The sequence below is a fragment of the Camelus dromedarius genome, chromosome 6, assembly GCF_036321535.1.
Source record: "Camelus dromedarius isolate mCamDro1 chromosome 6, mCamDro1.pat, whole genome shotgun sequence".
NCBI lineage: Eukaryota > Metazoa > Chordata > Mammalia > Artiodactyla > Camelidae > Camelus > Camelus dromedarius.
Window position 1 is genome coordinate 19,401,640 of NC_087441.1, and position 18,177 is coordinate 19,419,816.

General features: G+C 33.5%; 1 protein-coding gene across 4 annotated transcripts in view; it reads right to left on the reverse strand.

Annotated features, from left to right (window-relative positions):
• Positions 1–18,177, reverse strand: part of PEX3 (peroxisomal biogenesis factor 3) — a 43,071-nt gene that overhangs the window by 14,915 nt on the left and 9,979 nt on the right. Inside the window, exons 3-13 of one of the 4 annotated variants that reach the window (XR_010381226.1) lie at positions 15,572–15,653; positions 13,917–13,960; positions 12,530–12,654; positions 12,172–12,238; positions 12,010–12,064; positions 11,270–11,438; positions 9,442–9,512; positions 7,366–7,488; positions 5,459–5,555; positions 3,096–3,256; positions 1,455–1,596 (exon numbers count right to left, since the gene is read on the reverse strand). Coding sequence is in view for 2 of the 4 variants with exons in the window: in XM_010983708.3 (XP_010982010.1) it covers positions 3,173–3,256; positions 5,459–5,555; positions 7,366–7,488; positions 9,442–9,512; positions 11,270–11,438; positions 12,010–12,064; positions 12,172–12,238; positions 12,530–12,654; positions 13,917–13,960; positions 15,572–15,653 (917 nt within the window). In the remaining 2 variants the exon portion in view is untranslated. Of the gene's footprint in view, positions 1–1,022; positions 1,597–3,039; positions 3,257–5,458; positions 5,556–7,365; positions 7,489–9,441; positions 9,513–11,269; positions 11,439–12,009; positions 12,065–12,171; positions 12,239–12,529; positions 12,655–13,916; positions 13,961–15,571; positions 15,654–18,177 lie in introns of those variants that run through there. The other 3 variants (XR_010381225.1, XM_010983708.3, XM_031456463.2) reach the window with 3 other exon arrangements.

The window sequence follows — 18,177 nt, forward strand, 5'->3', positions numbered from 1 at the left end:
CTAGAGAAATACTGAAGGCAAGCAAAGCTAGATTATTAGACTGAATGATTTAGACATTGATACTACAAATATGGATATTGCTTTAATAAGATTCCACATCTCATTTTCTTATGAGTGCCATTTTGAAGCAACACAATTACTTTAAAAGGTCAGGTTATTCAAATAAATATGAATTAGGACAACAGAAAACAAAACAGATGTTTTACTTTCTGTTCATTTCAATTTTGTAAAGATGTGGTTAGATAAAAACCTTCCTGTCTAACTTCCAAACAAAGAAAATAACTGTTCATATAAAATTTTTGTATGTACACAGTAACAAACACATTTATACAAGTTTGAAGGAGAAGCTATTTTAAGTAATACCCATTTAATCAACTCACTAGGTTAACGGATGCTCTGCATTTCCTTGGAAAAACGGCATACTGACTGACGCCTAGGCAAGCTGCAGGCTTTCAGTTAGTAGGCTTCTGTCTGGTACGTGCTTCCCTTCGATTTCCACTTGCTGCAGCATATGTTTACCAACGATTAGCTGAGTCTGTTACTATAGTGGGTTGAATGCTGTTCCCCAACATTCATGTCTACCCAAAAGCACAGAATGTGATCTGACTTGGAAACCGTCTTTGCAAATGTAATTAAGTAGAGATAAGATACTGGACGTGGGGGACACACAGAAAAGATGGCCGTATGAAGAGAGAAGCAGAGATTGGAGTTATGCTGCTTTAAGCCAAGGAACACCTTGGCTTGGAAGGGTCAAGGGAGGACTGGAAGGATTCTTCCTTAGAGCCTTCAGAGGGAGCACGGCCCTGCTGATATCTTAATTTTGGACTTCTAAATGCCAGAATGACGGGAATAAACTTTTGTTGTTAAGCCACAGTTAGTGGTAATTTGTTATGGCAGCTCTAGTAACTCTAATACAATAACCAAAGTGATTATGCCAGTTGAACTTTTTATCATGAGTACATAATCAGATGACGTGAGTGTGATGGGTTGCAGTTTCTGTGAAATTGGTTGAATACTTTGGAAAGACTAGATAAAAGGGTGTTGCTTTTTTTTTTTTTTTAATTTAAAGGTATTGGTTAACTAATTATGGGCAAAACAGTTCTAAAAGACTGGGGGGGAATATAGTAAAAATTTACAAAAATTCTGTATCTCTAGTTGTGATGTAATGCATATGATTTGTGTAAGAAAGATAATTAGAGAACCTCTGTAAGCAGACCTGTATCTAAAAGGTAGAAAAGACCTGGGTCCTACATTAATAATTAGCAAATAAAGGCTACTTATATTTTAAGTTAAAATATCTAAGAATACACTTTTTTGTTGATAACCTATTTTAAATGACACTTTGGATTAACCAAATAACTAAGGGTCCCAGACAAGAGGGCTTCAACTGTACTCCTAGAAGACAAACTTGTAACATCCAAGGCCAATTAGCTTCAGATACATGTGATTTTTACCTTGTCATCTCTTCAACTGTCACAACCCTACAGATGCAGATGATTCCAGGTAATAATTTTCGGCTGATCAGCTTTCTATCCTTCCAAGGTCACACCTGTTCCGTCTCAAAATCTCCTTGGATGAAATCCTGGGTTAATATTGCTGGAAGAGATGCATGCCCTATTACTTACACATTCGCTAATTTCCAAAACGCAGTTTTTCTGTCACCCTTTTAGAAATAACATCATTATATTCTGTCAAATTTTGAAAAGAATAATTTGCCCTCCTCTCTACCTTTACATCTGTTGCTGTTTTTTTTTTTTTTAAACATTCTAGACATAGATTCCCTAGCAGTTTGCTTCAGGCATAACCTGCCCTTAGAAGAGACTTCGCAATTTGTTTCCTACCTTCTATTATTTAGCTGTATGTTATATGTTGGAAGAATATAAAACACTGATACTGAAAATATACTATTGAAAATATATCTAATATAATGATGATACATGATTGATTTATTTCTGCCCTAATTACTCTTATAAAAAAGAACTATAGATTTACAATGAATTATTTTTTAAAACACTTTTTGTTAACTATTTTTTATTGAAGTATAGTTAATTTACAATGTTGTATTTCAGATATATAGCAAAATGATTCAGTTATACATACATATATATTCTTTTTCAGATTCTTTTCCATTATAGGTTATAACAAGATATTAAATACAGTTCCTTGTTCTATATGGTAGGTCCTTGTTGTTTATCTATTTTATATATAGTAATGTGTATATGTTAATCCCAAGCTCCTAATTTATCTCCCTCCAGCAATTATTTCTTTTCAGAAGGAAATGCTATTTATTTTTTCTAAACAAGTAAGTTAAAGCTTCAATTGCCAGATAAAATTAAACTTGAAAACTTGCATAACCTCCAAAAATAACAGCAAAATATCTATGGGGCAAATAAATTAATAGCTGTAAAGTATTAACTCAATAAAAGCATTTTTTACTAAAATATTTTATTGCAATAAGATTCACTGTGCTAAAAATCAATACAAAGGTATTAAATTTACATATAAATGAACTTGAAACTATGTACAGTAGTTAATAATAGCTGCGAATAGACAGCATCAACACAATTTTAGCCTCTAAATCAATATGTAGTTTCCTAAGGACTGTTAACAGTGAAGAAAAAAATTGCTGATCATGGTTGTTAAATTCACTGATTCAATTTTAAAAAAGGTCCTCAATCACCTGATATTTAAGACAAATAACTTATCCCTTTGAAGACTGGAGGAAACTGTAATTCACTCCTGTATACTGCACTCTAGTGAACTTTAGGATTAATCAAATAGCATATTTTCCAAACTTCACTCCTACCTCCCAAAAGATTTTACCTCAGTATTAATGTCAAAGTATACTGAGTTTCATATAATGTAAAAAAGTATCTACATTAGTTTTTAGTCCATTTGGAACTAATATCCATAGTGTAACAAATTATTAACAATTCTGACATTTGCACTGTGTACACTCAGATATGGCCCCTGAAAACCAGTCTGTTGCTGACTTAAAAAAATATATTAAGATGCCAAATAAATCTATTCTATTATGAAATGAAGACTTTGATTAAGAATATATTTTATTAGGCATTTCGGTAACAAATCATTACCCCATATATAGCTGATTTATTCAATTTTTTTTTAAGTAAATGGATTCCACTGTAGTTTTTCTTGAAGGAAAAAAGAATCACTTCTCCAGTTGTTGAGGAGTACTAAACGCTTCGTACACATTAGCAGCAAAGTCTTTCACTTGCTCCATCATCAACAGATCCTAGCAAAGATGACAAGAAAACGCTACGGTTTGTAAAAGTATAGGTAATTTAAATTGCTTTCTGCAATCTAGCAACAAATTAAGCTCTAAGTTTTGCGGCGTTAAGACCAAAAAGAAAACCATTTAATGAAATAAGTAGTTTTTCTTATAATAAATTCCCGGAGATAGTTATTGTTTAGGTTCTTATATGAGGGGTGGTGGGTATGATAAATATTCAAGAGGGGCTTTGAGGAGAAGACCCAAAATAGTCTTCAAATGGATTTGTGTGTATATCAAGTGATAGATAAATTATCTGTTGAATAAATGAATATAATACTAAAGATACAAGTCTAAAGGTATTTTTGTTGGAAGCTGACATAATGTGGTTGAAGTATATTACTTTCCATAATATAGCATATTTATAGCACATATGTAGGATGTCATGTATTACATATACAAACATACATAAGCCACACATATGCATCTGAGAACAGGAGTTCTTAAGGGATTTGTGAATGCAGATGAGGAAAAATTACATCTTTATTTTCATTAACGTTTAACTAAAATCTAGCATTTTAATTATGAATGTAGGCAACAAATCATGATATTATTAACAGAACCTGTTGAGTTTAGATAGAAATCAGACATCTTTATAACATTTGATGGTTGTAGAAGTTATGTGAACCACAGTCACATTGTGTTGTGGAATGCATGAACAAAGCAGCAATGCTGCTACATAGTAAACCTGATTTTAAAAAGTATTTTGAAACTGTATGAGAAGGCACCCACAGACTTCCCCAGATTGTGAAAGAACCCGTAACAGCAGAAGTCGTCCTGTGCCCCTGCGAGCATCGGAGAAACAGGAAGTCAATCCATCCTTAAAACTCAACTGAGCTTTAGTTTGATCTCACAAACTCATAGTTAAGTTGTGAAGACCACATGGTATTTTAACTCATAGAAATCACACTCAAAAAATTTGGTGAAAGTCTTGTCAATTAATGGTCTAGTATATAAACCTCATCTACATCCAGTAACATTAAAAAAATTTACTAAGCATTAGTATCAATGATGTTTTTACTAGGTTGAAACCTTTCATTTTCATTCTCAATTATACAGACTTTAACTGAAGCCACAGACTTTCATGAAAATGGAGAAAGGTAGTTCAAGTTTAAATGTCAGAAGTTACCACCTTTTTTTCTCACACTAATCTACAAGTAAAAATTAGATTAAAATTGAACAGAAAATTTAAAACTAAGTTTTTAATTAAAAATTTTGAGCTCAAATTAAGTTTAAAAGTAAGTGAAATGAGATCAGCCTTATTCACTCTTCTGCAATATAAATGGCTGACTCTCAGGGGTGAGAAGGATGACACAGAAGACTGAAGAGAACAGCACAGGAAGCTAATGACACCATACAGAGAAAAGAACTACAACCCAGAGTCTCAGGTTCTTCATGTCCCTGAGCAGAAAGCCACAGGGATACTCTAATTTGGGACAAATGGTGCTGAGAAGATGTCATCTTTACACCTGGGCCTGAGGGTCTCTTCCCATTGCGTACTGGGCAACAGTTTGGAACTGAGATGTATTTCAAGTAATTTATTACTTACAATACAGTTTCCAAGTTTGTAAATGACTTGAGGGAAAAAACTACGGATTCAAAGTTGTCCTTTTAATAAAATCAGTCAATGTATTCTAGAGGGCTTTCTTGAGGAAGGGGCTAAGAGTTATAGGTAGTGTAGTGAAAAATTTCAATGAGTAGATTATTGGTGCACTGTTAACAGTTATATTAACTATTAAAATATTTTACTTCCCCACTCACAAAAATGTTCAGTTTTCCTCAAAATCTGAGGAACTGGTTCACTGATTTGCCACAAGGCTCAATCTTCTTACTAGCACAACTTAATGTAAAACATAAACACTGTAAACTTAACTGACCACTAGAATGCATCTGAATGAAAATACAATGTGTAACAGATGTTGAACTAGAACATGGAGAAAGATATTCCCAACCTCATAAATTTGCCATGATATGTTATTACTCTCATGGTACATTCTAGAACACTCTACAGGTGGTTTCAAGTTTCTGGTTTCTTTGAACCAATATCACAGGAGAAAAATGTAATTTTAGGTTAGACAAACAGGACCACACCAAAAATACAATCTGTTTTGTTTTTTTTTTAAAATACAATCTGTTTTTAATAATACCCCCAAGCTTTCCTCTTACCTGAACAAAATGACTAGGTGTTTCACTGCAAACTGAATGGATCTGTCCATTTATTATTGGGATTATTTTAGCTAAAGGCAGGCTGACACTGGAAAGACTGAAAAATCATCACAATAATAATAATTTTCTGAAATTATCTTACAGGAATTTAACATTTAAATTATAAAAGTAATAGTCATTGAAAAGTACTTATGGAAATGTATTAATGAGAAAATAAAAATCACACATAATTCTACTATCTACAAATAACAATTATAATTGACATTATGGTTAATTTCTTCCAGTAATTTTTATACATTATCTATGCTTTCTGTGTGTGTCTTTTAACACACAACTACAACATCCCAAGCAATACTGTTTTGCAGTTTTATCCATATAAGCATTTTTCAGTCTTATTAAAAGTTCTTCTTCAGTTTTGTCTGTTTTTTAGTAACAATATAGTAATCCATCCTCTAGTTGTGACAATTTATATCATCAGCTCCCTAGAGTTAAGCATTTAAGTTTTTGCCTAATTTTCCTTAATATAAATGACTCTTTCTGTTTACATGGTAAATTATTGGGCTGAAGGGTATGAATGTTTTTAAGCTTTAAAATGTATATTGCCAAATGCCCCCTGCTTCTCCAACAGTGTGAGAATGTCTGCTCAATCATGCCTTCTTTTTACATCAAGCAAAATCTTTTTTCTTTAATCTGTGTTTGTCTGATAGCTGAAAATGGTATCTCACAGTTTTGGTCTATATTTCTCTTATTAATTACTAGCAATGCCGAATGTTTTTTCCCTCTACTTCAGTAAACTGTAACTGGCGTCTATCCAGTTCTGTAAGTAGGAAACCTGGGCTTTATCCTTGGCACTTCCTTCTCCTGCCTATATCTAACCTCACCACAATCCTAAGTATTTCTTAAATGTGTTTACATCTCCCCATTGCCAAACCTCATCCAAGCTATGCATTATCTCTTCTCTGGACTACAGCAAAGAACTTCTAACTTCTAAGTACTCTATAAACACTTCTATTCATAAATAATAAATGTTACATGTGATTATATAATGACTGTTAAATAATGAAACTAATTTTTATGTATGGGTTAAAGACTCAGGTTTAGTTCATAAATTTCATACTTCATACATTTAAACCTGGGGCTACACTTGACATTTTCTTTCAAATATTATGAAAATGCTGAAGCTATGCTATCTAACCAGTATGCTAAGCTGAGATTTGAGGCAATGCTTAAGATGAAAAAAGAAAGTGGGGAGATTTATGTATTCCTGAAGAAATCAGGCATTATTCTCCTTCATAGTACCTCTGTAGGATTTTTCAAAAACTGTCATGATTTTGTTTGCTATTTCTCTTTATATATCAGTGAATGTGCCTTCACTAGAAACTAGAGGACATCACGATCACACAAGGTCCATGAGGTTAGGCACCATGTCTACCTTACCACTGTATTATCGCTGGCACTTAGTAAAGGGCTAGGTGCTAGAACAAGAATGCCTGGTTATTATAATGATCAAAGTATTGAATTATGTAGGCCAATTACGGCTTATATACCCCTGGAATAATATAAGAGAAAACATCAAAACTCAAATATGTTTTCAGTTTTGTATTCTAAAGAGGTAAAAAAAAAGCCCAATAATTAAAATTTGTCCTATAGAAAAGTAGTTACAAAACTTAAGCACTTCAACATAGTGGTAAAATTTTTGTTAGAAAAGGAAGTTTTAATACTGAATACTGAAAGAGCTACTTTTAATGAAGGAGTCATTGGTTTAAAGAGTTTGATTTGTTGAAAACAAGCATTCAAATTTATCCACTAAGATTTTTTTGTTACCTGAAACAAAAAATAAACACATCCAAAGCACTATTTTATTAGAACATTCATTAAACTGGTAACACTTTTATATGTCATCTTACCTATTCATGGAGTTACCATGTTGCAAGTCCTGTTCAGTAGGTCGAAAGAATTCCGCCATATTGTCCAGCAATCTACTAAATCCTCGGTTTAAACAGGTACTCAAAACTGTACTAAAATCTGGACTACACAAAATGAGATGAATCACTTTTTAGATTTTAAGTGGAAAAAGACATAAATTCAATAACTACGTGGTTACCTTTGACAGCCAACGAACATTTCTAGTTATAATTTAGTTTTTATAGACTAAAACACTATAAAAGTATATCAAGCAGTCAATCAAATATTAAGTGTAAGTGAGCTTAGTATTTAGTAAAATACAAGAATATTCATCCATTTTGATAGATTTTCTTACATTAGGCAGCACTTTATAAGTGTATTTTAATAAGTATCAGTAATAGTATTACTTCTCTTGAGGAAACTCTTGAAGAGGAATCCTCTTGTATTCCTTTCTCTTATATCCTCTTCTAGATTACTGGTTTGCATTACATACTCTATCATGACATCCCAGTGAGACAGAATACGTTATTAACATGTACAGATGAGGAAATGTACTTAAGGATACTTGAGGGATAAATAAATTTGTCCAAAGGTATGTAATTAGTAAATGAAGGAATTTGAATACCATGTTAGTACCTCACTAAAACTGTTTGAAATAAAGCATAATATGTGTGTGTGTGTGTGTGTGTGTGTGTGTGTGTGTGTGTGTGTGTGTGTGCGCGTCTGCTAAGAGAGTTAGAAGATGCCTAGGGGAACAGATTAGTTTTATCTTCAACATGTAGAAATCTCAATTCAACTCGTAGGAGTGGATGGCTAGGGCTATAAATTTGGGGATTATTAGTATACAGACAGTAAAGTAATGGGAGTATATAAAATTGCTTGGGGAAGTTGAGGATGAAATAAAAACAAATAACCTGGGAAACACTAATGTTTAAAGGAAAGACAGACAGAGAGGAACTCAAGAAGAAATGATCTGAGATCTGGGAGAAAAATTAGATTACAGAAGCCATATGAGAAAAGAATCTCAAGAAAGCCTTGATCAACAGTGTCAATTATCAGAGAACGGTCAAGTAAGATGAACATTACAGGTTGACCAGATTTGGCAAAAGATCACGGATGACCTTTTCTAGAGCTTCATGGAGTGATTTGGTGGAAACCTGAGTAAGAAAAAAAAGTGGAGATTGCTACTGTAGAAAGTTAAGGGACTAGAACTTGATGAATTTAGATGGTGGATTCAGTAGGTAAGTTAAAAATTTGCCAATTTTCTTCAAGATCATGACAAAATAGTATAAGCAGAGAATATAATTTGCTCAGAAAAAAAACTAATGATAGGAGAGCCAACCTTGAATCTGCACCCTCTGGTCTAATACATAATCTGGTGCTTTTTCCATTTTAACACTCTGGCTCTCTTCGGGATAATCCAAAATAGTAATACTAATTTTAGGGAGGATGTGAAATTTTTATCACTCAAAGATTTAGGAATATTTTAGTCTATCCTGAAAGGGTTAGGGGAAGGAGTTCTCAAAATTGAGTATGCGTGTGTGTGCATGCGTGTATATTAGCATGTGTGTACATGCACGCATGCATGACAACTACCTGGAGCTGGTTAGCTCTGGCTGGCAAAAGCACCTCTTCCTAACTCCCTAAATCAGCACTGAGTGACATCAGATTGGTAATCAGCACTGTTGTGGCTACAATTTCAGTTTCTGGGTTTTTTTCTTTATAAGTTGTTAACCATTGACCAGTATACATTGGGCATATGAGAATTACCCGTAAAGGCTTTCCTCAAAATATAAATGCTAACTATCTTCTAGTCCCTTAACTCGTATATCAGAATCTCTAGGCTAGGAAAATAGGTAGGCATGGCATGGGTATCTTGAAAAAAAATCTCTGCTTACCTTCCCACCCTAATAAGAGAGGTTTAGGTAGGAAATACTACTTAAAGTCAGGGGAATAGATTTAAAATTTAATTTTAATAAAATATCATGTTGAATATGTTATTCAAGACAAACAAAAAAATGGTCATAAATACATTCAAAACAGAAAAACATGTTTTCTGTTACATGCAGTATACGTACCTTTCCAACATGTCCCTAGTTTCATTGAGTAGTTTAATAGTGGTAACATCTCTAGGAGAAAGCCCACAGGCCTGTAAAATTTAAATGCCATACTTCAGAGTTTCAAATATTAGCAGGGTTTTAATGAAACAAATCATATTAATAAACTTAAGAGTTCAGAAAATCGAAGTCTATGGTTCTATCAACAATCAAAAAATGTTAAACTAAAAAAACCCTAAAGGTTCATTTAAAACACAAGTCACAGTGAAATTATTATACTTTCTAAGATTTTTGTTTATCTGACCCCTCTTGGACACATTTCTAGAATATCCTTACAAGGACAAAAATAGTCTTTGAGGTTACAGAGCCCTGGGATTTTTTCCCCTTTATTGTTGACAGTTTATCAGGATATGGATGTACCTTTTTTCATCAGCCTAGTTTAGTCTGAGGCTCTGTGTGTCCTTTCAATCTTAAGTTGCAGGTTTTAATTCAATTCAGGTTAAGACTTGGTCCATCATTCCTCTCTTCATCTATTATTTTATTTTATTTTTTTTAATTAAAAAAAATTTGGCAGGGGGAGGTAATTAGGTTTATTTATTAATGGAAGTACTGGGGTTGAACCCAGGACCTCGTGCATGCTGGGCATGCACTCTATTACTGTGCTATACCCTCCTCCCCGACCTGTTGTTTTAAATTGCTTTCTTAATTCCACGGTTCAATTTTAAAATTTGGCAATTGCTTTATCATCATTCCAGAAAGCTTTTTTAATACTATTATTGCATCTCCTTGAGATTTTAATTTGTAAGTAAGTTTTCTTCTGTTTCTTTCATTAATTCTGTCCAGTCTGTTCTGCCTGTTCAGTTTAGACTCCATCCTAGAGGTCACAAGTTTCCCTTAAATGGATTGCAACTGGTTTTGGCCTACTTATAAAGGTAGGGTCTCTCAGCACCCACACAGTTCTATCTTTGGGGTCTCTAAGGGAGAAGGAAACCTGCAGGCAGTGAAAAATATGATAGTCTTTGTTCTAACAGGGCTTCTACATGAATCATGGCACAGGGACTTCTCTGGTCTAAGGCTTTTCCAATAGCTAAGTGCGATACAGTCTTCTCTCAACTTCAAAGAATGGATACAATCCACTTACAAATGAAAAAAACAGTAAGTATTTTAAAATGAGGTCTATAAACTGCAATCTTTGGACTTTTATTACTCTTAATTAATGAATAACTTAAATCACAACTGCCTGGGGCACACCAGTGTGTAGCAACACCACAGTTGGTAATTGTTATATTAAGCCTCTTTGCTTCTCATCTGGATGACTGCAACCTCCTTCAGTCCATTTTGATATTGCCATCATTGATTTATCTTAAAAAGCAAACGTAACTGTGGTACTAGCCTGATTAACATGTAACTTTGCCTATGAACTGAAGTTCAGAGTCTTTATCTTGGCATACAAAGAGATTTACAATCTTGCCCCAACTACCAGCTCTATCTTCTGTTACTTGATCTCAAACAAATACACTCTGGCCACATGAACTGAATTTGTCTTCTGAGTTATTCAGGTGTACTGAACATGTCTTACTCATTTTATATCCCAATCTTGTATCATAGTGTCTGTCACATAACTAGTAAAATTTTGCTGAATATCTAAAATTGTCTCTTAACTAGAAATCAGTCAGGTTTTCAGTTTTCTAAATTAATGAGGTTTTATTTGAATTACTGAAATATATGTCTTTTAATCACTTACCTCTCAGGAGATTCAGAAATCTAAATTTCAAGATACAATAAAAAATTTTTATATTTCAAAAATACAAGACTAATTGGTTTGGTTAAATGGTTATAAATTAGGCACCTGAACTGCTAATGGAGTTTCTTCATCTGGCATCATATAATGGCACAACAAAGACTTTGATCCATCATTATTAATCCAAGAAGAAGATTTATGCTGCTCAACGAGATCTCTGACTTCTTTTAATTTTTGCTCCAAGTCCAAAAGGGACAAAGAATGTTTAAGAGAAACACTAGAAATACAGAAAAAGGAATTGGGATGAATTGAAACTATTTAACACATGCTATACACACTCTTAGCCTAACAGGTTACTACCTGAGATCCTGCTTCACCCAGTCAAACCTGAAACTGCTGGCTACGAAATCACTCAAGTAGATTAAGTAGATTAAGAAATCAGCCACCAGCTAAGAGCCAAGAAAAATCACAGAGCCAGGCAAAATCCTGCTGCAGATTTCACAACAAAATTCCCACTGCAACTAAAGATATTATGAATATGAACGGGAGAGAAATGCTTCAGAGGCAGATTTTAAGGCAAGTCTTTTATCTCATGACTGAAATATTTCTGGTTTGTTTGGAAATCAATCAATAAACAATAAAACATTAAAACTTTACCCTTAGTATCAAAAGGTTGATATTGATTAAGAAAATAAATTCCACAATGTAACCCCAGGGCTGTCTGTACTAGGTTAAAATAATTTAACAGATCACCATTTGTCAAGTCACCAGTGTCACTAGAAAAATCATAATTTTTCTTTAATTCATCAGAATCAGGAAACCAGAAAAGCCAAAGCAAAATGCTTTACCTTCCTAAAATCTTCTGCACAGCTTGTTTAATGACAGTGATCAATTCTGTCAGGCCTATTAAAGGAGAAACAAACATAAAAGCCTTGTTCACTTTTTCAATTCCTCAATAATACAAATGAATGAATTAAAATTAGTTTACAGGTCACAAACAAGAATCTTACCATCTCCAAGGAGGTGCTGAATACTTGATAAATACTGCTGCTGGACATCTGGGGGAGCAAGAACTGTCTGTATAAAATAGAAATAAGGTTAAAAAACCCAGTATTATTAGTAAATAAATAACATTTTCAGTATAACGTAAGCTAAGATTCTTCAGAATCTGGAACAATAGGAAAAATACTATTATTTCAATAACAAAAAGTGTAGTTTCAAAATATGAAAAATAGTAATGCTAAAACTACAATCACATGCAATATAAAGATATTTATTTTATAGAAATTATCATGATAAATAATATTTGATTAAAATTTCAACCTCTGGAAAGAAAGGGTGATATCTATTTAAGTCTATTAAACTTACGGTGCCATTTCTGCCAACTGCTGCATTATCCAGGTAAATATATCCTCCTATTATGTTTAACTGGACTCGCAAAAGAACCACCAGCATACAAGTACTATATACAGCTACGATACTTCTTGTGAAACCTTCAGAAAGAAAAGAAAACCATTTAGTATTATTAAAACACAAACGAATGTGTAAAATTACAAACCATCCCTATAGTTATTTTTTTCATAAGATAACTTTAAAAATACATCTGTAACTGTCTCAACTACAAAAATATATCAATTCAAAATATTTCAGTTTATCTACTTAAAATTTGTTTATTGTAAATTAGGTATGATCTCTTTATTGAAAAAATAATCAGTAAAAACAATAACCAATATATTCAGTGAAGGGTTATACAGTATTAGCTTAGAAAGGAAAAAAGAAAGAACTGGGAAGCATTAACAGTTGCAGCCTCAACTCCGCATTGTCCAGGGAGCTAGTTCCAGGTAAGAGAAGACAGCTGAGCATGGAAGAACTCCAGCCGTCAACATCAGGTAAGAAGATAAACCCACTGAAAGGCTGAAGGGATATATAGAAAGTGTGAGAAATACCCAGACTAGGCTTCACAACAATCTTACTCAGAGTGTTTAAAACAGAGGTGAGAGAAAGATGTTGACTCTTGCTGAGAGGTCTAGTGGGAGGAAAATGTTCAGTGGACTTAGCAACACAGAAATTAGTACTGACGCTTGTGACATCCGCTTGGGTGGAGACACAGGACCAGAAACCAGGTTCTAATTTGTCAAAGAGTGAGTGGGAGTGAAGATGAGAAGAAAGGGACTGTAGAAATCTTTGGTACTTTTTCAAGGGATGTGAGAAAGCACAATAGCTGAAAGGAAATAAAGGTACTACAAAGGATTAATTCATTTTCAAATAGGCAAAGCTAAAGCATGATCCAGTTGATAAGGACTAGCTGAATGGATAGGAAAACACAGGAGTAAGTGACAGAATATGAAGTTCTGAGACATGGGGATTATCTATCCATCTATCTATCCCAAGGTAGTTCTTTTTATCAAATTTTTATCCCTAATCAATATTTGCATACAATATCAAGTCAAGCCACTATCTGGGTGGAGTAAAAATTTCCTTTAAAGTATAATATTGTAGGTATCAATAACTAAGATATGCATATGTAGCTTAGGATAGGTTTACATATGATCCTAACAGTAATAATACTACCACCACACTGACATTTACTGAGTAGTTTCTGTGACCAATGGTCTACTTGCTTCATGAGAATTATTTAATCCTGACAACAACTCTATGAGGTCAGTAAAGAAGAGTCATCTACATAATAGAGTACAAAAATTTCCCTTTAACAATATTTTAAGGCTATGCTGTCACACAGAACATGTAGGCTTACTTATTATCTTCAGATCTTCCCATATTTCTAGCTTGTTTGAAGGCCTAGAGAAAAATATCAGAGAATATGAAAATAATAATCTAGATAATCTAATAGAAAACTCTAAACTTTATAGCTCTATGCTTACTTATGTTTTATTTTAGAGTAACTGCAAAAAACAAAGCCCATAAAATATAGTAAAAAAAGACTGTAATTTCAGTAATGGATGATAACAACCATTTCCACCAGTATATTGGTGTATATATCCTTCCAGTCTTTCTCCTTCTTCTAAGCATGCAAATATGGATTATAAAATCATACAGAAAAATCAGGGAAAGTATTTCCTTCCCTTATTTACAATTTTACAAATAATGAAATAGGTCCTATAATCCTTCAAAGGTAAAAAATGAAGCATTTTTTTGTTAAAAACTATCATTACAAACAAATGCATTTAAATATATGTTCAGTGTGTTTCAACCCACTGCAGTTTATTACCCTTATTGATATTCAAACTGCTCATCTTTAACCACAAACTAGAGGCCACAACCAGAAACAAGAAAATTACAAAATGAAAAATCTCACTGGTAAAGAAATTGAAAATTTTCAGAAAATCTGCTTATGGCACAATCTGCCTCAAATCCATTTCAAGTTGTGTATTTGTTTTCCAGGAAAAAAATTACAACTGCACCCCGAATCCATTTGTGAATCTATTGTTACTTTGGTAGGTATTATCCGAACACAGAAAATGTTTTCAAAGAAATTTTCCAGCTTGTTATTTAACCTGCCTGAATACTGAATTCCTATTTGTAGAAAGGAGATGACAGTGTCTGCCTCACAAGGATACTGTGAAAGTTAAAGAGGAGCAGCATGTAAGGTACTGAGCACTGGGCCTGGCACAGAGACACTCCAGAAATAGCACCTTCTTTCCCCTGGCTATTGGAGGATAGTTGCAAGGAAATTTTTCAGTAAGGCCACAATGATTAAATTCTATTTAGTGATATCCCCTTTCCCCATCATTCTTGTTCATGAGAAGAAGCCATTTATTTCCTCCTGGAAGGCTTCTCAAACCAACACAGTATCGCACTAAATCACAATACTCTAACACATACTACAGTCCATATACAAGATTGTACCTGTGAAAGTGCTTTATACACAGTGCACTATCGTGGTAAGATAAATTACAATTATCGTATGTTCATATTGTATCTGTACTTCATTATGTTAATGATATAAAATCTAAGTTCATATGCTTTATTTATTTAAAATGTATGTTCATACGCTTTATCTATTATATTGCAAACTCTTTAAGAAGCATGGTATTTAACGTAACTATTAGTTTCACAACAACTGGTTCAGAAACACATTCCATAAACACTCAATAGTTAAATTTCTGAAAAATGTCAAAGTGACATAAGATCTATTTATATGCAAACCAGAATACATACAAATATTGTTGACCTAAATACTTTGTGCATCAAGGCAGAGCATGAACAAATGTACAAAATATGAATTCAACGGTATTGTTTGCAAATATTTTTTTCTAAGTGAGCCTATATATTATAAGCTTTAGTTAGAAAGAAAAATAAAGAAACAAAGACTTTTGAAAAGTATTTTAGTTACATTCTATAAACTTCAAGTGTAGTGTATAAATGAGAAATGCTGTAACTTGCACTTACCTGCTTTTTAGCAGAGCTGTAAGGCTCTCAGAATTGAGTTGCTGCATTAAGGCCTCTCTCAGTGTGGGAAGCATGGACAGCACTGTAATACAGAAAATTAAAAAGGTTACAGGTGACATGACTGCCTTGATAAATGCACATTGTTTTAGGCTACATGACAGGACTGGCAAGTAGCAAAGGTTGGGAGGGAAGGTCGGGGCTAGAATTTTCAAATTATCACTAATAATAAAAACTAATTATATACTAATAAATCATTTATCTGCTTATGTGAAGTGAACAAAATTATACATGCACATATTATGATCACAGTGATGCAAATAAGTACACATAGAAGAAACAATGCGAAGAATTATTCCCAGGTGTTAACAGTGGTGGCCTTTGGGCTATGGATTATGGGTAATTCTTTCTTTTTCCCTGCTGTACTCTCCAGATCTTTCTTAAAATAAATCTTTATTTCTGACATAATAAAATGATCAAAAACATTTTTATCTTTAGCTATACTTTTTGCTTCATAATTGATTTTTTATTTTAGAATAAAGTTTGTTTATTAAATACTACAAAGCAATAAACATTTATTATAACCCAGACAAGAGTACCAGACTAGGAATTAAGAGCTATTTGGTCTTGCCAATGGCTATTGCCTGTAACTCCCAATAACAACATGAAGATAAAATAAGATATAGTACTCTATGGAAAAAGATTGCATGTGATTTGTGGGAGTTACTTTACTTATGGCTCCATGTATGGTATAAGAAATAGAGAAATGTACATATATAAATTTAAAATGAGTTTCTAAGTAAGTAATGATAACAAAATGAAAAAATATTAAGAGATTACAAATGCTATATTCTAAAAGGGAAAAGTTTAGTGTTATGATTTTTACTTCTTGACTAGGCAAGACATTAATCACAAAGTCCATGCTATTTTTTCCTATGGAAAATTCAGGTTTTAACCTTCTTTAAACATTTATTTCAATGCTGTATTATGCAGCTTCAGCTTGTTTCCTTAAAGTGTAGGATTAAATCACCTAATTTATTTAGGCCACTAACTAAAGTAGCAGCTCTTGGTCAGTATGAAAAGTGGCTTCTCTCTTAGTATCTATGCTATACAGCCTAGCCCAAACGTGTTATGTTACCTTACTAAGAAAATGCAAAGCTAGAGTCCTATATTCAGAAAACGGAGTATTTAGGGAACTATGAAGATTAGGTACTATAACAAAATGATTTAAGAGATGTCTCTTCAATAATTCTCCTGACAGAGAAGAGCTTCTTACTTTCCACTTCAGCATATTCAACCAAAGGCAAGCTTTCTCTCTTCTAGCCATCTGTACTAACACTGAACAAGTATATTTCTGTATGGAACTGAATATAGCATTTATGTCTTGCTTTAGCCATCTGGTCTCCACAATAAACATCCCCAGTCCAACCACAAATCATAGGACAACCCTTCACCAGCCGTGAATCTGTGTGACTCTGAGCAGATTATTTAACTTATCTGTGCTTCAGTTTCCTTAACTGTAAACTAAGGATAACAGTGGATCTAACTTATAGGACTGTTGGAAGGATCAACTGAGACATAAAAAGCATTTAGAACAGTGCTTCATATACATGGAAATGCTCAGTATCAGCTCTTATTATTACCCTTATTTGGCTTCTTCTGACACATTCCAGTGTGTATCTTCTGTGAGAGGCAGAACGGGACCTGTACTCTATGTACAGTGGAGTATGATTTTTAATGTTTGAAATAATAATTACTTCATTCTATAAAGCAAATAGTAACCACAAATGCTGTATATGATGGTGACAGATGGTACTGTAACTGCCTCTGATCTGAACTAAGGACTCTATTACTGCAGTCTAAGATTAAATTAGCATTTCTAGAAGTCACATCATATTGTTTGCTCAAAACAACTTTAGGCTGAACTAGAATTCCCAATCCTTACTCATACATCCTGTTTCTAATAAGCAAGTTGTATCAGTACAACTGACTTTTAATGCAGAACAATTCTTTTATCCTAGTCTAGCAGTTAAATGGGACAAGACTGTTTTGCATCCTGAAACTTCATTTGTGGTGTCACTTATGCCTTCAAGCATTATGTCATGTCTAAATTTAATAAGCACTCCTCCCAAATCTTTAATAAAATCATGAAGATAATAAAGCCAATGGGTACAGCACAGAAACATCACATTAGATGCTCTTTTTCAAGTTGGGACCAACTTCTTGGGTGAAAAGACTAATCATATTTACCTAAAAGTACTAAATTTTTCTAGTATATCTATTACATCTTATTCAAAAGAACAGAAATTTAACCATATGATTTGTAGCCCCATTATCAATACATACACTAAGCTAACTTAGAAATTTTTGCAGTGAACGTATATTTGGGCTCTTAGTGAGCACTATATTTTAATTTTATTGCCTATATCATCTATTTATTCATTTGAGGGTTGTGATGGTCATGGAAATGTGCCACCCACAACTTCTGCTGGGCGGAGCATAATTAACTGACAGGCCCAGCTGCCACCCCTCTGAATCTGCACTGCTTCTAGCTTGGTGGGGATACTAAAGCAGGCCCATTCCTGTGGGACTCCTCCACCAGGGAACTT